Below are 24,536 nucleotides of genomic sequence, written 5' to 3' on the forward strand. Positions count from 1 at the left end.
ATATTAAAAAAAGGGCCTCTCCGATAAAATCTTTTAATGTGCAAACTCATAAGTCAACCTCTCCTCCCAATGAACATGTCTTTTGGTTATTGGCAAAACTCATATATATATATATAGTTTGAAACGCATCACTTCAAGCAACAGATTTTGTGCATCTAACACAAAGAAGAAGTAACAGTTTACAACACGTGAACTTGAAGAGACAGAGAAAGCCGAAGGTTGAGCGGGAAGGAAGGAAGCTGAAGGTCCAGCAAGAAAGAAGGAAGTCGAAGGTTAAGAAATTTTGTTGATTGGGTTAATCTTTGAAAGACTCGGACCTGTGATGAATTAGAAGAAGTACAGACCTCAACTTGAAGAACAATTTTTTTGTGCAGATCTGTTTGACCTCGAACCAACGAAGTAAGATTTCATCAGTCATTAGTTGAAGGGAGCAGTAGACAACACCAATATTGAAGTATTTGTGAGTTTGTTCCTTGGAAGTAAGATACCGCGGCAATCACTCCTAAAGTAGTTACTGCGACAATAAGAACAAAGGCTTGAAAACAGAGAATTGCTTTTGTGCATACATTAAGGCTTAGCACAGATATCTTGTTGGAAAGCTTCAAGAAATCTTGGAAACATTATTGGAGATCATGATACCTATTTGAAATCATCATGAGGTAACTTTGCAGACTCTGTTTGGGCAATATGAAGAGTTGTGAAGACTCCTTCATATGAAGACAGGTTGTCATTGATGTAGCAGTGAAGTTGTAGATAGACAAAATTCAGTGAAGAAGATTTTGGGAGTAGAGAATTACTACCAAACATATCTAGACAATATATAGCAGAGGGTCGGAGCCCTTGGGGTTGGTGCCTCAAAATTGGAAGGATTGGTGTCCTTGGAGTTGGTGCTCCTAAATCCAAGGTTGGTGCCTTGACAAGATAGGGTCGGAGCCCTTGGGGTTGGTGCCTCAGAATTGGAAGGATTGGTGTCCTTGGAGTTGGTGCTCCTAAATCCAAGGTTGGTGCCTTGACAAGATAGGGTCGGAGCCCTAGAGGTTGGAGCCTCACAAAAGACCAAGTTGGTGCTTGGCAACAGGTTGGAGCCTGGGGAATTGAAGATCAGTGTCTTCATCAAGGGTTGGAGCCCTATATATTGTACTTGATTCATTATAAAGATTATATTAATAAAAGCATTTATTCCTATTGCTTATTTTGTGTTCTAAATATAATTGATTTAACTGGTATAAGTAACAATTGAAAAGGAATATTGATTCACCCCCTCTCTTAGTATTTCCAACAATAAAAATAAGAACACAAGAGATAGGCTCCAAGCCAGGGCAAAACCCCTCCAAGGGGAAAACAAAGAAAAATTCTCATCTTATAGAATCAAATCAAAATTGAGATTTCCAAGACCCATGGCCACAAAAAAACTTCCACCTCTAGATGTCAAGTCAAACCCTCCTTTCTGTTCAACAAATCCATCATCAAGAGACCAACAACAAGAGATGTACCAAGGAAAAACTTCCACAAATACCAGCTTAAGAAGAAACTCTTTCTCTCATACTTCGGCCCTTCTCTTCGTCTTTATGCTTTCTGCGATATTTCAGACCAAAATCATCCAAGTATGTATGAGCTCTATCTTCCTTCTATCTGTACTTGTGCAGAGGAGTGTGAACAATCATGTCTTTTGGGGCAGGGCTGACTTGTCAAGTAGGCCAACTTGGCATCTAGAGGGGTTTTTGACCCAAATTACATATTAAAAATTATTTTCTCTTTTTCTTTACAAGTTGTCCAAATAGGACTTTGACTCTTTGACCCAACAAACCCTAGAAGCATGAAGAACATGCTTTAACTAACAAAATAATAATAATAAAAATATTTGTTGAGATTTTTTTTGGGCGTAAATCACATTCGAATGCATTTGTCGACGCGTTTCGAACCAACTAGTGTGGTTCATTGTCAGGACAAGTTGAAGATTCAGATCCAGGCTGCATGTTAAATAGACAGAGCAGAACATCCAACGGCTATATTTGCACATCCAATGACTATATTTGACCAGGCAATGGCTATATTGAACTGGTCAGCTAGACTGTCTAATAGCTATATTTGACTGGGAAACAACTAACCGGACTGGACCAAGGGATATGGACAGGAGAACATAATTGGTTAAATAGTTAGTAAGTTAGTTAAATGCCTATTACCATATTTAAATATAAAATAATTAATAGGAATTAATTAGTTATTGAAATGACCTATATTTAAGTAATATAAATAAATATTTAGTTAGTTAGTTTAATATCAAATATAAACTAGGTAATGTATTTATTCAATATGAACCAAAAGTATTAATATTAAATATATAAATAAGTTATATAATTAAAGTTACATAATTAAATAATTAGTAAACTAATAGTAAGTTAGTTTTACTTATATTAAATTAAAAGGGGCTAATATTAAATTTACATATAATTAAATAGTTAATGGAAAGTTAGTTTAATATCTATATAAATAAGGTAATGTATTCAATTAAAATTAAAAGGGTTGACATTAAATTTATATAAGAGTTATATAATTAAATATTTAATATTATATTAAAATCATATAATTAAACATTTAGTTAATTAATTGTAAGTTAGTTTTTATTCATATTTAATCAAAGGGGTTAATATTAAATCTATATATAATTAAAAATCTAATTGTAAGTTAGTATTGTTATAGTTATTACCATAACAACTAAATGTTGTTAAATCTATTAATCGATCTTATTAATAAAGCTATTAAAATAAATATAAACTTAAGCCTTATCTAATTAAATATATTAATAAAATATAATAAGAATAATTCCTAAAAGGATAACTCAATAAGTTAGTGGAATAAGGGACCAAGGATAAAAATTAATTAAATCAATGGGGAGAAAGTAAGAAGTTTGTTTTAAAGTAGGTTAGTTAATAGTTCTCATCTTAAAAATCTTCATCAATAATTAGGTAAAGAAAGTTTTTATAAAAGGATTTTTATTACTTAAGCAAACAATAAAGTTTATAATATTAATCGAGAGGAAGGGAAAGAGAACAGGCGAATAAAAACATAAAATCAAAGGGACGATAAAAAAGGAAATACTGACGATCCAGAAAACGAGGGGGAGGGAGGTATTCATAATTCCACAACCGGTACAAGGATACTTCTCAAATTGAAATATTCTCATAAGAAGAGTCGGATTGATAAGCCATCTTTAAGCATCAACATCATAACCAACATTGCCAAATAACAAAATAGCAAGGCCTTGACTTTGACAAGCTCTAACTCTCCACAAGATTAGAGCACAATGCTAGGAGGCTTTATGTGAGACACCACACTACCTCTCAAGGCATATACCCCATCTGGATGTTCCCCAGGTATGCCCTTCTAGGACTATTCTTATCTTGGATTCCCAATCCTCAGAGAATATCGATCCTCTTCGACCACTCTTGTCTTTGATACCTTGTCCAATCCTCAAAGAGTGTCGGTCCACGAGACTACTTCCTATCTTGGATTCCCAATCCTCAAGGAGTACCAGTCCCATATGCTTATCCAATTCTCCATTCTCCCTCCTAGTGCCTTCACTAGACGTACAACTATTAGTCCTGGGCTAGTGCATGACACATGGAGAATACAGTGTCCACCATCACTCCCTCTCAACCAAGGAGGAGATCCACACTCCTTCTCAAACATAGAAGCGATTTCATACTCCCTCTTTAATCAGAGAAACATCATCACAGTCTTTAGCTGGTCTCATATATCATCAACACAACTACTTGTTCTTCCGTGGAGATATTCAATAGTAGCTTCAGGGCTTCCTTCTTATGTTACATTATACCAAGGCTTCGATCTTTAATCCTTTTATGAAGTCAAATTATTTCACACTCTAACTTCATGACACGACTTTTTCGCTCCTCGCAGCATCATATCATTTCGAACTTTGATTTTTCAATCATCGAGCAATTTTGTCATCAAATGGTTCATCTGTCATCATCAGGGAGCCAAACTTCCTCACAACTGCTAGCACATGCCTTCAGATTTCTGCCTTATATCCTACAAAGAGTCATATCAACTTTCCAGTATCAATTCTACCCACATGCTTATTTAGGCCATCAAAAGTGCTATCACACTGTCCACGTGTTCAACTGTAGGTACAACATTATCAAGCGAACTCTCCTTCTATCTTCTTTACATGCTTTTGCAATATGTCCTATCAGGGGGCCAAGTCATATCCCAAACAGATCATCGATATCAGAGTTATCAGATAACAATCCTTTAGTCAAGACATCTTGTCAAATTTTTGCTAATAACTCCCTCTAAAGTCAAGATTCTCCATATTGCAACAAGGTTCAGCTTCAAATTTCAATCATCAATGTGTTCTTGGAATGAACTCATTAGCTGGAAGCTTCAACATCATGTCCATCAGGGTCCTTACAATTCCCTCTTTCCATCATGCTCATCATTTTCAAGGAGTCATCAACAAGCACGAGTGCTTTTTTGCTTTGTTCTTCCATCATTCTCATCTTGCTTTCATAATTTTGACAACCTTCATTATGTGCCTGCAATTCTCAACAAGTACAACCAAGCAAAATATACAAAGACAAGAGCATGATGTCAATTATGTCAATCTAGGGTTTCCATGGTTTCTCAGGTGTACTTCTAGGGTTCTAGTTACAAATTTCTTTATCTAACCCTTATTAGGGTTTTAGCAGAAACATCAACCCTAGGGTTTTGATTTCAAGCCCTAGGTTTTATCCAATTCAACCCTTGCTAGGGTTTTACCACATATCCTAGATTATCTTTTCAAAATTTAAATCTGCAAATCCTAGATATTATTTCCCAAGTGCTAGGGTTTCCTTAGAGGGAACAATCAATTAGGGTTAGGGTTTTTGATCCTAGGATTAATTCAATTCTAAACTAGGGTTTAGAAACCCTAAATACCAAGAGCCTTCTAGACTTCACAAGCAAGATCTACAAACCTTAGATTCTCAAGATATGCAACGGATTAACTGCAAAACCCTAAAACTTTACAAACCCTTTATCATCACCATATTCTTGACTCACAACATAAAATAAATTGTACATACCTCTGACCATGCTTTCTTCTTCGCAAGGATTCGGTCCTTCTTCCATTGTCAAGGGCCAATCATTCTTCAACAAAGGTGCTCCATTTTTTTTCCTTCAAGCTACAAAGTACTTGTTTCTTCATGGGGATCACAAGATCATAGTTTAGGTTCCTTCCTTAAGTCACAACAAGGTGATTTAAACTTCTTCCAAATACCTTAGTGTTTTCAATCTTTCAGAGATGATCAATCATGTTATTGCCATTTATCAAGCTTCAATTGACTGTTGCATGAAGGATACTGCTATGTTGATATTATTGCCACATTCAATCACTAATATTTGTCTCTATATCACTGTCATAGCTGTCGTTAAAATTTTATGCCAAGATCACCATCATACATCGAAGGTCACTATCGTATATGTCATTGCCTTATTGCCATATACAACTCTGTCTTATTGTCAAATATTCATGAGGGTTATCTTCAAGTTACTATAGACATGCTATCCACAATCTTTTGAACATGTAAAGTATGCGAGTCATGTGTTATCTTTAATTAGAGCATGTCAATTCCTTCAACGAGATTAAGGTCACAGTATTATGCTTGAGACCATAGTAATATGCCACTTAGATCATAGAGCAAAATGATCTCATTACTTTTGATACCACAAAGGTACACAAGGAGCGAGCCGAAATTATTGAGCCATTGGGATTGTGAGCATTGCATTCATTTATAGATTAGAGGTCAATAGGATGCCTGGGTCTTCGTCCAAAGATGCCTAGACCTTTGTCCAAGTTACTGAGAATGGCAACTACAGGAAAGTGAGCCACTCCAATGAGCATTGTGGTATGTAACAATATGCAAGCCATGATAATTCCAGTTGCTTACAGTTAGGTCGGCTTTCCACAACATATCAATTGCATAAATATCACTCAGAGTATTCAGTGGCCATGATCATAATGTCGTTGATTGACATATCCCCAAACTTACATAATGATGCCATTGTGTTATGTATGCGAAGCAATTAGCTATACAAAGATCATCATGCCACTGTTGTAATGTTGAGCCCCTCAGATCCATAGATATATAGTATAAGGGTCACAAGAGTTATCGCGAGCCACAAGGATGCGATTCGAGCCATACAATCATAAATATATGTAAACGAGCCATCGAATTGCCAAATCCGAGTTCATACATGATGTGATTCTCTGTCATGATGTATGAGAGATCCAAAGAAGTGCGATATACGAATCACCATACCATAGGACAATAGTCGTAATCACGGTGTAGGCATCTGAGCCACAAATGGAGCGATGTTACTGTAGAGCAAGCTATAAAAATCACAAGTGCGATGTTGTGTTCCATTGTTGTTACATATATGGAGAGCCATAGAATGATATTATAGCGAACCATCACAAAGGATCACAAACATATGCAATTCTTGCAATCATCGATTTATCCGATGTCACTGCTATCATGAACCATTGTAAATTGCTTTAGGATCAGATGCCGATTTCTTTGCATAAATCAGATCATCACAAGGTTTAGGCGTTATCACAGGAATAGAGTGCAATCTCTAAGAATAAACTCGAGCTTATAGAAAGGTTAATCCGAGTTACAAAAACAATAATAAATATGAATCTCAAAAATGCAGTTTTTTACAGAGACTGACTCTTCTTCTACAAACCCTTTCACAGAGAGTGCCATTCGTATCATAGATAAGAATGCCATTTTGTCTTCCTTTCACAAAGAATGCCATAGCCATGAATGCAGATCATAGAAGAACACGAAAGCCATAGAAATAGACCTTCGCGTGATTATTGCAATTCGTCAATACATTTATATGCTCATAATCTTAAACAGTCCACTGCAATTTGTCAAAGAAATCCATACAGAGGAATAACTCCTTTAAGGGTGCATCCGACTTTGATTCAAAAGGCAACATAGTATGATCTTCATGCCTCCTTGATCAAACCTTGCTTTGATAGCATGTTGAGGAATCAAAAGGCTTAGAACTTATATTAGATTTCTCTTTCTTTAGTAATTGCTTGTGAATTAGTTGGCTTCTTATTAATCTTTATTCTGTTTCTTTTCATCAAACAATTACCATAGCATAAACATGAAAATCAAATAAATAAGAAGAACACAAGATATAGATTCCAAGCCAGGCAAAACCCCTCCAAGGGGAAAACCCATAAAATTCCTTTCTTATAGAATTAGATCAAAATTGAGATTTCCAAGACCCGTGACCACAAAAAAAACTTCCACCTCTAGATGCCAAGTCAAACACTCCTTTCTGCTTAATAGATCCATCATCAAGAGACCATCAACAAGAGATGTACCAATGAAGAATTTCCACAAATTCCAGCTTAAGAAGAAACTTTTTCTCCCATACTGCAACCCTTCTCTTCGTCTTTCTCCTTTCTGCGATATTTCAGACCAAAATCATCCAAGTGTGTGTGTCCAAATGAGCTCCTTCTTCCTTCTATTTATACTTGTCCATAGGGGTGTGAACAATCAAGTCTTTTGGGCCAGGGCTGACTTGGCATGTAGGCCAACTTGGCATCTAGAGGGGTTTTTGACCCAAATTACATATTAAACATTCTTTGCTCTTTTTCTTTGCAAGAAGTCCAAATAGGACTTTGACTCTTTGACCCAACAAATCCTAAAAGCATGAAGACTTTGACTCTTTTACCCAATAAATCCTAAAAGCATGAAGAACATGCTTTAACTAATAAAATAATAATAATAAAAATCTTTTTCTTTTTCTTTTACATAAAACATACAATGACATAGGTACAAAGACCATTATGAAGACTGAACCTAGTTACATTTTCCAACAAGAAAAGGGGTATCACCTTTTGATTTGATGGTGATATAACCTTCTCCTAAGGTTAGATGGTGATTTTGATCTAATAATCCTTTGGTGGTGGCACACTTTAGGTAGGACCTTATATTTTGTTGTTATCATGGAGGGGTTTTGATAGGGAAAACATCTTTTATTTACATGGTACAACACTATTAAAGTGTACCCCTCATTGGGACGCATGTTCATGGTAATTTAATTTGTTGGCAACTAATTGGGAGGAGGACTATGGTTATACATGAACACTAACCTTTGTGCACACATGTTGAGGTTGGTTTAATTATTCAAAGGTTAAATTAATCTAATTTATCCAAATTATGGTTAATAACTTTGGCATTGTATTTTATATTCTTTCTTTTCACACTTGAATTGGCTATTTGGACACTAGAAGCTTTCTAGTGGTGTGCCCCTCTTCTTGGGCACAATTTTCAACGCATGTAATGTTTTATTGGTTCCTTGAGGTTGGCATACTTCTCTAGGGTGCACTCTCTTGGGTTGGTTGGACACCTTTATGACATGACACATGGAGGAGTATTTTGTTGATGAATTCTAACCACCTTGGCACATTCTCCTAGTGAACACTTCACTTGGAGAATATTTTATGTGTTGTTGGTTGGTTGGAGTAGTTCCATGGCACAATTTTCCAAGATGTTCCCCTTTTAGGTGTTCTCTCATCTTTATTACATGGTTATTTCAATTGCAGTTGCCATATTTTGACCGTCATTGGAGAGCATCCTCACCTCTTAGACTTGGCATGCTCTTGTAATTGGCCTTCTTTCTATTTTTGGCTTACAATGGTGGTGAATGACCTGCTTGAAAAAATCTATGTACCCCCATTGATAGAGGGGTAACACACCGAATAGTAAATCAATATCAACATGTGTACACCACGGGTAGCACTCCATCAAATGTGTATCTCAATGCCATAACAAAGTGGTATAGCCATCATAAAACCCCAAGGCACTGAGGGTGCTCTCACATGAGGCTCCACACCACATCATACTATTGTAAAATAATCATAATAATGCCTAGAATATGTGAAAAGGAATAAATATGCCAACTAATCCATGGTGAAATAATATCAATAATACCAAGATGTAAATTGTGGGCACTAGGCAACCAAAATGCCAAGGAACTCCATTGAGGCACCATATACAACCAATAATGCTAGACCATATAAGCTCACCCAGTCATCTAATGACTAGACAACACAATAATAGAACCATGTAGATTTCCATTTCAATCATGAACAAGATATACACCTAGAAGATCAACACACGACCAATTAATTCATAATTGGATTCTTGCTAAGCTTTAGGGGTATCATAACATTGTTGGTACATGCAACAACTCTCCTCTAAAGATCACACACCCACTATTGAGGCATTCGTGAAAATGAGCCATGAGGGAAGTGCTAGGGAGAGCATGTGCATTCATAATAGTGTCCCTAGATATGATCAATTATCCAACAAGATCATCTGCAAGTATCTATCACATGAAATTCACAAGGTAACCCTCATGCAACATAATGGTTAACAAGATGATTATAGATATGTTGGGGCATTTTTAGTGTGATTGGGACTAGAGTTTTGGGCAGGCCTTAGTGGTTATGATTCTCGCAGATTGTACTCCATTCATCATCACTATCAACTTGGTCTAGTGCTTAATGCATAGTGACTGTCTTCTAATGTTGAGAGCATTGGAACCGATGATTGCATAGTGTGTGGTTGTTGAAGGTGTCCTACAAGGTCCGAATATTTGCTTGGTTGGTGATGTTAAATATTGTAGCTTGGAAAGGTGTTCTAGCCTTGAGAGGTGTCTTTGAGGCTAGGAACATAAAATATTTAATTATCTCCAAGCCCATGTAATTTTTCCCTAGTTTCACCTAGGGAAAATATCTTAATTATGTCAATTAGCGATTTTTTAAATATTTTCTAAGTCTAAACTTAGGGAAAGTGGATAATGATTTGACATTAGTTGGGATAAGATTGAATTACCTCTAGAAGCTTGTTGAAAGTTTCTAAGTTGATTTTAGCCATTGATTGGATCAAGTTAACTTCTAATCGTGGCCATTCATTTGTGAATGAGAGATTATAAAGGGAATCAATGGGCAGCTTTGGAGACACATCGAGTGGGTGATTTTTAGTGAGACACTAGGAGGGTTTCAACAACAATGATTGGGAGAAGAATTTCCAAAGGTTTTTTCTATCAGTTATTTTTTGCAAGAGACCGAGTTTTTCTAGTGAGGTCGTGAACTTCAGGAGGTGGTTGAGTTTCTTAGTAAATTTGCAAGAGTAGAGGTCGAGATTATTTTCGGGAGGCAGTGCAAGTCTTCTAGAGGCTAGTGCGAGTTTGCCAAAGGAGGTGTGAATTGCTAGGAGGGCAAATCGAGTTTCCGCAGGGCAATTCGAATTTGCCAGGAGGTAGTGCGAATTGCTGGAAGATCAGTGCGAGTTACTAGGTTGCCAATGTGAGTTGTTGGTGGTAGTGCGAATTGCAGAAGAGGAAGCCTTGAGGTTTCTTCAGGTTGTTCTGATTAACATAAGTGAAGATAAAATATTGTTGGAGCTTTGCTAGTGTCAGACAAGTAGTTGTAATTTCTCAATAGCAGTTTTTGCTGAAGATAATAATATAAACCCTCAGAGCTGAAAACTAGTTTTCCCACATTTGGGTTTTTCCAGGGACGTTTGTCCAAAAATACTTGTGTCAATTGTGTGATTGGTTTCTCGTATATTTCACTACAATTTTTATTTTGTGAATGGTGTTGTTCATGTTATTATTCATTACTTCCAACAAAAGAATTAATTTGTCGTGAACAAGTAATAGGAAATAATTAACTGGGTTAATAACACCTTCTAGGTAGCCATAAATTTCACATGATATCAGAGCACTAAAGCGTTGAGGTTCTTGGTTATTTGAGCAAGAGGATTTCAAAGGAGAAATCAAAGGTTTTCACACAGACAAATCTCTTTAGATTTATTGGAGTTTATTGTTCTAGGGTTTCAGAAGCGACTTCAACTGGATTGAGGGATTTGGACAAACTTGATGGTTCATTGAATTTTGGTATCTGGAAATCCATACTCTTATCATTGTTGGAGGAGCATGGACTGAAAGAGTATGCTATGACAATTATTGTCGTACTGACAGATCTGGGATAGTTAGTGACCTATCGTAAGGAGGATGCCAAGGCTACGCGTATTATCTAAGACGATGTTAAAGATCACATCGTTCCCCATATTGCAAATTTGGATACATGCAAGAAGATGTGGGATGCCATCCTGAAGTTGTTCCAGAATGCTACCATAAACAAGAAATTGATTCTCAGAGAGAAGTTAAGAAACACCAAACAGAACAAAGGACAAGGCATTGCTAGTTATCTCACTAGGCTTAGATTTGTCAAGGACGAATTAGTAATTGTCAGAGAAAAGATAGATGATGATGAACTCATGAGAACTGCTCTAAATGGGTTCTCAAAGCAGTGGGACGTGTTTGTCCAAGTGATTAATGGACGACAAGGCCTACTTGATTGGAATCGTCGATGGAACAATTTCACTCAGGAAGAGCTTAGGTTGAGATTTGTTAGTAGAAACAACAATAAAAGCCATAAGTGTGAGGATGAAAAAAATGTTTCTCTTGCAAAGAATAATCTCACAAACTTGTGAACAAACTTGTGATTTCTTGTGCCTTTGTTGTCCTCTTTATAGACCCAATTCGAGCATGCAAGGAAGGCCCAATTCAATTTTAGAAGTCGAGTTCTGATAGCGAGTTAACTGAGAGTGATACTCTTTCTCTCTCCAATCAACACTTGGAGTATTAACTCGTTCTTCCTTCAATCAAGACTGAAGACTAACTCACTCTAACTAAACTTGTAACTGCCACCTCGTTCTGTAGTCAAACTGATGAAGACTCCACTTAACTGAAGCTCCAACTCTATGCATGCCATCTTGATGATTATTCCAGTAAATTAGAAATAAACTCATCCTAACTGAAGTCTAACTCATGAGCTCACACTCATACTGGGAGAAGGACAAATTGAGGTCTTCACTGGCTAAGGCACAAGCCAGAAGACCTTTACTCGCTACATTTTTAGCATAGATGATCTAAATAACATTAACCATGGATGTCTTCTTGGGTAATATATTAAAATAATTAAATTAAAATGTTTATAAATAATTATATGTTGTGCGAGAGAGAGTGTGAATGAAAAGAGGAAGGGATTACACTGCATTGTTTTTGACATTACAAATATATAAATATCAATGTCACATGACTTGGCGAGTGGGCCAAGTATGGCTGAGTCTGCTACCAAATGAGCTACTTGATCATACTCGACACTTGGCTTGCTCCACCATACTCGTGCATAATTGGTCTGACTAGGCGATACTTGCCATACTCGGCTTTCCTTCCTGCCATGAATAGTAGTAACTTTCCTTTCCTCAACAAAGAATGATGAACAACTGCTTTTCTTCAACAAACAACGAAATGGATGGTTTGATGTCCAGTTCAAGGCGATTCATGGCTTCTAGCTTACAACAAAGATAATTGCTTCTAAATCCATCGTCTAAATTTCTTCTAATTCCATCTGTCCACTGCATTTATATATTTTGTGTGTATAGCCAAAAAAAAGAGATCAGATCCTTTAGCCTTGATTGTTCAACTTTGTTTGTCTGTGAAATGACTGCGATCAATGATAAATGAAACCAAACATTGTGACAAGAATCAAATACACAAATAACTCAAACAATTCTTTCTAATATTTAATAGAGTTGTGGTTTTGTGATTCAAATTAATTAAATTACTTGAGAGTAAAACAATAAATTTACACAAACTTTTAAAAAAATATGCTTTATAAGGGTTTTGTTTTATTTATTATTATTATTATTTTATTGTGTGGTTCACGTACATTGGATATTGGTGACCATTATGTCCATAGAAATTATATGGGTAGATCCACCCAAAGAGATCACTTCTCGTCGGCTCATTAGTAGAGCCTAACACCGGGAGCATTGAGGAGAATTGACCACTTGACCTCCCATTAGCAAGGTGCTTTAATGACGGGAACTCAACCAATTAAGCTAACCCTTGGGGCTTTTTAGAAAGATTTTGTTATGCTAATAATGACCATATTAATTTTATTTTTTTAGGCTAATAATAACCACATATATAATTTTTTTTAAATTTAAATTTTATATAAATATATATTTATTTATAAACTATATAAAAATTAATAATAACTAATGCATTCTAATAGTTATTATTTTTTTTTTTTCTTATATGACATGCAATCATGGACTACTACATAAAATATATATTCTATTTTTTTACACAACATATTATCATAGATACAAATATCAATTGTGTGTGCTGGAAATGCCATTAATTTATTTTTTATGCCAAAAAGGAAGATGTTTTTTAGATTTTTGCTATTTGTCAAGTCTTCCCAAGTCAGCGAGTGATATGCCAGGCGCTTTGTCGAGTACGAGTCGTGCAACATTGATAAATATATGGCGTAGTGTAACTTATAGACCAAATAGCCTTTTTTCAGAGCATTTTTCTGGTTGATAATAATCACAATCTAACAGATTTTTAAAAAGTTGAGTTTAAATTGTTTAATCTGTAGAAGTTGAGTGTCCGAGCGGTTTTTCAGGATGCATAATCCATTTATACATTCAAAAATGTATTTTAAACAACAAAAAATCATAATCTTGCTTGAGATTTTATTGCCGGATTCTGGTGAAAAAGTCATTTCGTCTATAAGTTAGACTACGCCTAAATATATTAATCTACATTAATTATAATCATTACATATTATTGCTCCAAGAGATGCACTAAAATCAAGTATGGGAGAGATGTTATAGTGTCCGTAAATGAGTGTAAACAGTTAAATGTTGGCTTACAATGGGGAAGATGTTGTAGTGATTGTAAATGAGGGTAAATATTTACATGTTAGCTTAATATGGGAGAAATGTTAGTGTCACTAAAATAAAGCATTAAAGAAAAACATAATAATAAATCAATTGAATTCGATTTGTTGTATTTTTTTTTTTTTATTACTAAAATTACAAACAATTTTTTCTAAGATAAATCATAATATACATCTTGTATTAAAATAAGTTTAAACAAGAGAAACAAGTGGCAAGGAAACTTAGTCCCTGCCACTCAAGTTGGAGATTACGTTCTGGGACAAATTGCATAAAAAATTATAACCTACATTGGTCAATGTTAAATTAACAGTGGTCAATAGGCAAATAGAATCCTATAGTGATGCTTTGACAATAACTAATCAATAGAGATGCAAATGAATAAATTAATTACTTACTTAGGCACAAGTACTTGCTTACATTTTGGTGTGTAGTAACCATTAGTAAGTCTACACACTTACAATTTTGCTCTTACATAAGTTCTAAGGAAAATATAAATAAATGTGGGAAGTAACTCCTGATAAGTATATTTATTTACATCTTATTCCTATCCATTTTTTATGCAAAGACTTGCTTAAATTATGGTGGGAAGTAACTAATGATAAATATGTTATTTACTTGATGAGCTATTTTCAAGGATTTTATCTTTGGATGGTTTCCTGTAAAGCTTAAGAATAAAAAGTCACTACACAAATATTTAAAATTCATTCATGAATATTGCAACCATATCCATAAATTATGACATAAAATATGTGAGACAATTATCCACATAGCATTATGTTGTGCAAAAGTTGTAATAAGACCTTCAAGTTATGGTCTGATCAAATGTTTGGAAAATAGAGTTTTTAATAATTATTGAAAAATAATTATTATTTTTTCAATAAAATAGGTGAGACAGTTATCCACATGGCATTATATTATGCAAAACTATAATAAGTTACGGTCCAATCAAATATTTGAAAAATAGTTTTTATAATAAGCATTGAAAAACAAATATTTAGTTTTCAAAGTTAAACATTATAAGTTTCATTGGTCAATGCTAAACTAATAGTGGTCAACAAACAAATCAATTGCTAGAGTTCTGCTTTGGTAGGGATTTATAGTTGATATATATATATAATCAAGTTTTAATAAAATTAAAAGTAAGAATATCTCTATATATAGAAATGTGAAATTTATGTAAATATAGATAATATCATTAAGGACCAATATAGATCTATTTTAAATCTAATTTTAATTTATCAAATGTGGAGAGGAATTAGATTTCTCGAGGTACAAACTTTTACTCAAGCTTTGTACTCAAAATAAGGTTTGCATCTTGAGAAATTTGATCCTTCTTGGGGCCGAGTAGATTTAGAGTTAAGATGGATCTATGCTGGTTTGATAAGTTTTTATTGAATAATTTGAACATCTTATTATCACATACATGCATACAAAATATTTGAATGGATAAAATTTTAACGTTCACAAGACTAGATATAGTCTATGGGACCACTAGCTTCCTTGCTTTTTTCCTTTTGCAATTCAATCCTCTTGTTATTCAAATTAATGATGAGTTGACCCATCTTTCTAACAGTGCCCTCATTGAAAAGACAATGCCAAGTAACTGATGTTAACATACTGTTGTAACTGCCTCTGACAAGCTTTGACCCCTCTTAATGATGGAATCAATGAAATGTGGAGAGGTATCATATTCCTTGAGGTGCCAATCCCAATATTTGGCATTCCATTTCTTGCTTTGGATTGAGTGCTAGGAATGGAAAACATGAGGATCAACACCTTTATTGAGTGCTAGGAATGGAAAACATGAGGATCGACACCTTTAGAAAAGTGATCTCTGTACACTTTATTGATTCCATTTTTAAGATGGGTCAACACTAGTTTGTCATAATCATTCGTGTTTTTCTGTATTGGACAATTTTATTTGAAAGAAAGAAAGAAAGAAATTATTGTAACATCCACGAGGGTAAAGATAGCCTATGGGACATATTGCTTCTTCATTTGCTTGATGTATTCAACCTTTTTCCTGAGAAGCTTCACGATAAATGCTCCCTCCTTCTCAACAAACTCCTCGCTAAATAGATTATCCCAAGAGCTAGCTGGCAACATATCTGCATAACTTTCCCTGTTGTCTTTGAAGGCCTCACATTCTAAAATGAAATGCTTTTCTGTTTCCACTTTTCTGGAAGAACAAATAATGCATACTCTTTCCTCCCACACTTATTTTGGCCTTTTCAAGCACCTTGTTTCATAATGGAGTTGATGAGAATTAGTCCTTCCTTGAGCAATAAGAGTTTTGGCTCTCCAAGAGATATTGGCCTCTATGTATGCTTTTGGTTGATGACTATAAGTGGGATTAAACACTTCAATATAGTACTTTTTTTTCTTCCTAGCTCCTTATCCCAAGTACGCTTGTGGAACTTATCCATAACAAAAGCTTTTATCTCTTTGCTGTTTATGGGACGTGTTCAAGCAAATACCCTATTTACTAAACCATTTGTTATTTCGCTGCATCCAAGTTTTTTTTTGTTTTCTTTTTTTTTTTTTTTTGTTTTTTTTGTGTTTGTTTTTTTGTTTTTGTTTTTTTGTTTTTTTGTTTTGTTTTTGTTTTTGTTTTGTTTTTGTTTTGTTTTTGTTTTTTGTTTTTGTTTTTGTTTTTTGTTTTTGTTCTTGTTTTTGTTTTGTTTTGTTTTGTTTTGTTTTTTTTTTTTTTTTTTTTTTGCACAATCTATCATTAAAGACAACCTTAGGCCATCTACCTTCTTCCATTTGTTCAATTTTTTTTAAATACCTGATGACTCGCACTATAACAATTGCTTCAATAGGAGCAGCCCATGTTTCACTTAACAAGATAGCATAAGGAACTACACTTTTAATCTTGAATTTGTTTGTAATCAAACGCTTCTGAATTTTCTCAATTTGTTTCCACTGCATGTCGGATGTACTGCTGACCCATAGTTCACAACCATAGAGAATCACCAGAATTGCTAGAAGCCCAAAAAGAGTTTGAGTGGTTTTCCAGTCCCATAACTCTGCCTTTCTACACCTATTTTGAAAAGCATAAAATGCTTTCCAACCCCCCAAAGTTCTTTTCTTTCTACTACCATCATAGCTTAGATTATTGTTGAAGTCAATTCCGAGGTATTTGTAATCCGCAACTTCTTCTAGAATGTTGCCTTCAAAGTAGAACTTATGCAGGTTATGTTTTCTTTTTTAGAGAAAACCACTACTTTCGTTTTGCTGATATTGACTTACATCCCCACACTTCTACAAAAATGCTCAAGGGATAGTAAGTGCTCTTGCAAACCAAGAGCCGATTTAGCAATTAGAGTAAGTTCATCTGCATACAAAAGAAGCCTTATAACAAACTTGTCCAAATAGATACCATCACCCCCTTGCGAATTTAACCGCTCCTCAAGCTTGTCGAGGTATAAACCAAAAAGGGTAGGAGACAATGGGCAACCTTGCTTGACCCCGATATCGCTTCTAAAAATTTTAGAAATGCCTGCTGAAGTTCTAATTTTGACTTTCACCTCTTCATACATCCTACACACAGCTGCTCTCAAATGTTTAGGAACCACAAGTTCCTCCATTCTATGCCAAAGCTTATCCCTAGAAACCGTGTCAAACGCTTTTCTGAAATCAACAAAGCAACAAAAGACTTCTTCCTTTTTCTCCCAAACTTTTTCAATGATGTGCCTTAAAGTTATACAATGATCAACTGTGGAATGTTTAGGTCTAAAACCCGCTTTTCCTTTAGCACGCTTATCTCTTTCTTCAGCCCACTTGCTAATATTATTTTCTAGCATGCTTCCAAGTAGCTTTGCCAACAAAGGGTTTATTATGGTGGTCCTATAATTGGAGGGATTATTGATGTCACCGCTCTTGAAAAGAGGTATTGCCAGACTAGTTGTCCAATCTGTGGGGAGCCCCTGTTGTATGATGTTGTTGAAAATTTTTGTAATGTGAGGTGCAAGGATCTTTGAGCCCCACTTTAGATATTTTGCTTGGAGTTCAGCTAAGTCTTTTGCTTTTCCAACACCCAACTTCTTGATACCCATCTCTACCTCTTGCACCGTGAAGAGTTCAATATCAGTGTTGACCAAGGGGGGAGGGTCAACCTTGGGATCTTGCTCATAGAGTTGTCTTGCATAGTCAAACCATTTAGAAGCTGTAATACTATTTCTAGTTTGTATCTTTCTCGGTTGGAGCTCCTTCCAAAATAATTTGGGATTATTTTTCCCAAGGAAGATTACTTCTTCCCTCCTTGAAACCATGAAATCAACCTTTTTCTTGCTTAATAACTGCTTGTAAGCTTTGAGCTTTATGTTATCCTTCTTTGACTCTTTCCACATTCTCCTTGCCTTTTTGCATTCCTCGTCAAACCAAGCATTAACCGGAAAACAATTGTTTTCAGACTTCTTAATTTTTGCTCTTTTGCACTCTGCAAGTGTGCATTGAATTAAATGTGTTAATTCATGACTATGAAGGCTGTGAATTGTGATTTTATCCTTCTCGAAGAGCCTCTCTAGCATCATTTTGAAGGTATTACAATTTTCTGGAGTCAAAAGAATTATGCCCTGTGGGAGATTTTGTTGGACATGCTGAATTTTTGACTCTAATTGTTTCTTTCCAGTCCAAGAGAAACTTAAATAAATTGGCTTGTGATATGATTTTAAGTCCCAAAGTTGATCTCCAATCAAAACTTCCTCCATTTTCTCACACAAACCATGCGAGCAAATTACATAATCTACTACAATTGCTCCATTGTAAGTATTGCAAGTGAAATTACCGGACTTTGCCCATCTAGTCCAGCCATTACAAATGACTAAATCAAAGGCCCCACATAAAGTAAGCAATTGTTCACCAAAGAGATTGCATCCCTTGTCCTTTGAAATTCTTTCCCACTGATGATTATTCTCTTCTGTAAACCAAATAGGGTCGCAATCTTCTTTACAACAAAGAATGCTAGCTTGCTCACTTGCAATCCTAGCATTGAAATCACCCACTATAAGGACTTCACCTAACTGAGAATATGTTGCAATATCTGCTTTTAAGGCTGTAAATGGATCTTTGTGGTCAAGCCCTCTACCTTTGTAGATTTTTGAAACTTGCGGCGCAAAATAGCATGTTGTAGTTCTGATGTGGTTTCCATTTTCTGATATTTTAAACCAAATGAATTGCTTATTTGAGTCTTCTTTTTCTAATTGAATGAGACGACCTTCTTTTTCCCTCACTAAAACCATGATATCCCCGTGCCCTTTGCCATTCTCTGCTGCCTTGTTCCACAGTGCCATCTTCCATTATCCTTCAAACATAGGTGTCTTGCACCCTTCATGCTCATGTGTTTCTATGAGGCAAATTATGTCTCTATCTTCCGCAATAGGCCCTAACCCAAGTCCTCGTCTCCATGGGTTAACCTCTGCAGTTACAACAAATTAATTTTAAGGAAACATGGGTATGACTTGATTGCTATTTATTTTGACATGCAAGACTCACATTTGAGTCTTTGTCCCTGCCTTCCCATACTGACCTTGCTTCCTGATTTCTCGTTGAAGAGTTTGTTGCCTCTTCTTTTTTACCATCTTGCTACTATTTTTTGGAAGGAGCTCCAAATCGCGTTATCACAAATTTGCCTTTATAAATCCATGCTCTCTTGCCTTCATCTCTTGTTGCCCTAAGCTTTAACATTTCCTCCCTCCTTTCTTCCTGTTGTCTTACAGTTAAATCTTCTTCTAGGAAAAAATGATAACCCCTCAAGAGATGCTTCTTGCTTATAATGATATATTTATCACGCAAGCTAGGCATGATGACTTTTATGGGCCTGGTTCTCTTATCGTTAAATTTATCCACCCTCCATGCTTGGCATATTTGTCCTTGCCATATCAACTTGTCTTTCAAGAAGTCTCTTGCAAGGTCAAGAGTACATTCATTTTTCCCATAGTCTTTAACACCTTTAATAATTATGTTTGCTGCTCTATTTTTTCTTTCCTTGCCTTCTCTATCTTGCATGTTGTCAACTTGAATGTTTGTTTCTCCTTCCTTATTAGCAAAATTGCTAATAACTTGAGCCCAAGTTTTGGAAACTTTGGTGGAATCTCCTTTCCTTTCTTCTCTTGCTTTCTCTTCATGGTTTTCTATTTGGGCAATCATTTTCCCTTTATCCTGGGATGATTTCGCATTCACCACCTATGTACTTTCCACTAAAGATTTCTTTATGTTTTGCACATCCGCCTTCATGCATTGCCATTCTGTCTTCCATATCAGGAGAGCTTCCTGTAGTAATGCCACTTTTTCTTTCAAAACTTTATTGCTTTCTGCTAAAGCCTTGTTCTCAACGTTTATTATATGAATTTTATGATCTCTTTCTTGCTCTTTAGCTTCTAAAACCTCCAACCTTTGTTTTGCATTTAACAATTCTTTCACATAAAGATCAGATGACCAGGTGAGAGGTGTGGATGTGGGACTATAGAAGGCAGAATCATCAATGACTTTTCCTTTGGACTACTTGTTGCCACGTGCTTGTAGAAGGGACTTGTTTGAGTGCTGATTGCAAAGGGCTCGAGTACTTTACTTTTGAGACCGTTTTTTCCTTGTCTGCTCCCATTTTAGATGGGCTAGTCTTCGTTTTAAAATGCCTTGATATTGTTTGGCATTGACCCAAACCCACTTCCCAGCTTTGGCGGATGAGGCAATTTTCACTTGTCTTAAATCATTTGTCTCCACATGTTCTGAAATTTCTTGTCCCATTGTCATGTTTGAATGCATTTTCCGTCCAACCTGTTCCGAGAAAGATGTAGGTCTATAAAATGCCAAGATTACTTCGCACTGCTCCCTGCTGTTTAGGTTATTGTTGCTCCCTGCTTAGGCTACAGGCTGCTTGCTGCTCCCTGCTCGATACTTCTGCTGCATAAAAGCTCCCTTCTCTCACAGTGCTCACTGCTTATTTTTCATTGCTCACTGCTCTCACTGCTGACCACACTACTCACACTGCTTTCCACGCTGCTCGTCAATTGAAAACTTCAAAGATAAAAATCCAACATTGATTGCCCATGAATTACTGAAGTAGGTGCAGATAAATTCGCCGATAAACAAAGTCTGCCTTCTCAGCTTGTGCCTTTCCTGGAAATGTTGCTAATAGTTCTGGGTGCCTGCCGATGTATCGGGGAGGAAATGTAAAAGGCACGATCAATGAGTGTTTGCACAAAATTGTTATATTTGGGAACCAGAGGAATGAGAGTCTGGAGTTTGTAGAACGTTTAAAAACTTAGTAAACAATGCACATACTTTATTTGATAGGTTCAGAGTTCACACGCAGCTATTTAGTCATTTCCATTTTATTGATTGTAATTGGGATATTTTGAGATTCCGTGAGAGAGGGAATCTTAGTAAATGCCAAAAACGAACATTTCCATTTGATTGATTGTGATTGGGATATTTTGAGATTCCGTCAGAGGGAATCTTAGTAAATGCCAAAAACGAACATGAATTCAAGGGTATCATAACATGTTAGTGGATTCCATTCAATTAAACTGCCAGTCCTATTCTTAACATTTTCTGGAAAGTTAATGGGGAGCAATATTTTTGTCACTGGTGGCCATTTCTCTATCATTGATTGTCCTTAGATTGTTATTTTTCTCATTACAGTTCAAGCTAGTTACAAAGAAAAGCTTCCCTCTTTTAAGGGTTAAGTAAACAAACAAAGATTTATGAGCATTCATTAATTTTATTGATTTTTTAATAGCTATTAGATAACACCTTTCATTTTTGCTCTTCAATTGTGTATGTGACTCTTCCTGACTCCCCAGTTCTTGTACTTCTAAGTTCTAATTGATATTTCTTAACGTGACAGTCTTGCTTATGAAGCGATTTCATCAGATACAACTACCATTCAGTATATGATACCTGCAATGAGACATGACATTACAACATTCAGGAATGATATAGAAATCAATGTTACTACTGTTGGCCAGCTACAGTGCAGTCAGATTGTGGGGAGCAATCTTTCTTTGACAAGTGACGGTTGGTACACTTTGAAGGCAAGCACAGAAGATTTTGGGAAGGCAGTTTGCTTGGATACTTTAAAAGGTCCTCTTCTCAGATTATCCTGCAAGAGTTGCATTATTACAAGTGACAAATATTCTTTTACTTGGGAATTTCAAGACCAACTAAATGCAAACCTAACAGCTTCAGCAGTTGGTTTTATTATAAATGCCTCCGCAACAGCCTTTATGCCACATAAAAGTACTTTGACAGTAGCTCTTCCTGGAGGATACAATGGGTCATCCACTATAGCTGCAACATTACGAGGTTCCGACTGGAATATTATAGGCTTAAATTTTGTTCCTCGGACTTTCAAGAGTAAAGGTAACCCAAAGCTTATACAAATTGCTTTTCATATGTTTACACCTGGATCACATGTGGTCGACATAAAAAAAATGCAAGATGCATTTACTAAGCAGCAGGGAGTAAAGATAGCACTCCAGGTCAAAGTTCTATCGCAGTACCTTGTCGAAACTGCATATCGCAGCAACTTTGGCATCAGTAAGTACTCCACATCTAGGCCTATTGAAGTGGTATTTGATAATGAAGCATGTATTAGTTATCCTTTGCTCATATTATTAGGGATCTGAAAGGAAACAATAAACAATTAAATTGACTTGTCTTCTGTACTGTGCAGTAAAGTTCCTGGCGTACCTTGGTGGCTTGTATATTTCTTGTCGGTTGCTCTTTCTGATTATTATGATCCAGGTTTGTCTTTTTCCTGGGGCAGAAGTTTTGAACCCTAATACTAGTGAATAATTGCTTAATTTATTTGGATAAAATTCTTACTAAAATTGGTCATTTTCCTTAAGATATTGAATGAACCTTGAAGTCTGCAACTTGTTAATTTTATTTTTTCTTCAAACTTTCCATGTTCAAAGTTTAAAATGGTTGTAGCTAATAATTGAAAATTGGAACTGTTAAAGTTTGTAGTTATTTGCCTGATCGCATACCAAATGAGTTGCACTGGAGAGCACCGCGTGATGGCCATGACATCATGGCCATTAGAATTGTAGGGCACCCTGTTACTCTCTGACCATACATAAATTATAAAACTTGTAAACAACAAAACAGCAAGACCCATTTTCTGAATTCTAGAAGACAGCCTTTTGGTAGGGAGAAAGAGTATTTTATATGAAAAAGTAAGAAAGTTATAGATAAGTAAAGATAAAAGCACAACGCGATGATGAGGTTGCCTCACACATAATGTGGGCCACATCCTTACAAGTACTGAAAGGTTTCAACTATCCCCGCATTAAATGCAATAATCAACCTAAATTTATTGCAGGCGGTCCTCTACAGGACTAATGTAGACTATTGTTCATAGCTTAAGTGGCTGCCATTCCTCCATTGAATTCACACATTCTCTCTCATATAATGCACACTTATAAAATTAGAATAAAATAATTATTAATTTAAGATATTAAATTAATAATTATTATTCTAGAATGTTTAATTATTTAATGGAGACATTTAGAATTAGTATATTGTTGTAACAAGATATGACTCTCCAAATGTGTCGTATCTTAGGCTCTATTTTAGGAGATTTGTTAGCTAGTTGTTTTGAATAGCATTTATTGTAAATGGACACTTGTTATTTAATAAGTGATCCATAATTAGAGGTAGTTAGGACATTGAGCTTATAAATAGCTCATTGCAAGAGTGTTTGGTTGTTCGGGTGTAAACTCTTGCAAAATCAAATATGTAATTTTTTTTTTTTTTTTTATTAATAAAATTATGTGTCTGAGGACACTTCTGCCATTATTTTGGTATCAGAGCTCTAGTAATGCTGCAGTGGATGTGAGGAGGAGATTCCAGTGGTACAAATTTTTTGAAAACTCCATTGAATTGCTTCGCTGGTATGGAATTTGTCCTGTTTTTTGTTCGAAAGAAAATATATATATATATATATATATATATATATATATATATATATATATATATATATATATTTTAATTGTTTTTAGATTTTTAAATCTGAAAACCAATTTTTGTATTATTATAAAAGAATAAAAAAAAGGAGAATTAGTGAAAATAATGAAGCGCTGTTGCATCCGAGAAACTTCCATCCCTCCCTCTGCTACTTGTTCTTCTTCAGATAACGCTTTGCACCAGTAATCGTACCCCGACAGGATCTGTAAGGACGAATTCAGCTCCAAAAGCTCGTAGTAAGACCTGGTATTGCGTTGTCTGTGAAACCTGTAAGAAGACTGCGTGAAAGTTCAAATGGTTTGGGAACAAAAACTGGCGTGCCAAAGAACTTGAGTCTGAAGCGTTTTGGACCAGAGTTTGAAGCGTTTTTGGACTAGAGTCGGGTGCGTGAACCCTGGCTTAACCTCTCGAATGCAGCAAAGCAAGATGCTACTCATCCACGTTGAGGCGGTCACGCAATACATATGTTCGGAGAGTTGGATATGAATGGTTTCCTCCATATGCATTTGAGTTACTATGGTATTATTTTCAAATTGATTTAATTCATTATATTTAAGTTGGTTATGTATGGAGGTCTATTTGCAGTTGAGCTATTGAGTTCGTATGGTATTTTGTGTTGGTAAGTCGATATTGAAACACAATTTCTGTGTAAGAGTGCCAGTCTTGCTAAGTTTGGATGGTTCGTTCAGGAGGTCGATCTAGACATACAAGATG

General features: G+C 35.6%; 1 protein-coding gene across 2 annotated transcripts in view; it reads left to right on the top strand.

The window, feature by feature from the left end:
* Positions 1-24,536, top strand: part of LOC149217466 (uncharacterized) — a 342,847-nt gene that overhangs the window by 48,577 nt on the left and 269,734 nt on the right. For both annotated transcript variants that reach the window (XR_016250681.1, XM_089391373.1), the window contains exons 3-4: positions 21,700-22,391; positions 22,528-22,598. Coding sequence is in view for 1 of the 2 variants with exons in the window: in XM_089391373.1 (XP_089247499.1) it covers positions 21,700-22,391; positions 22,528-22,598 (763 nt within the window). In the remaining variant the exon portion in view is untranslated. The remainder of the gene's footprint in view (positions 1-21,699; positions 22,392-22,527; positions 22,599-24,536) is intronic.

Source organism: Pinus tabuliformis, chromosome 1_1 (assembly GCF_031772625.1).
Source record: "Pinus tabuliformis cultivar Carrire ecotype Pingquan chromosome 1_1, CPIR1, whole genome shotgun sequence".
NCBI classification, from domain to species: Eukaryota; Viridiplantae; Streptophyta; class Pinopsida; order Pinales; family Pinaceae; genus Pinus; species Pinus tabuliformis.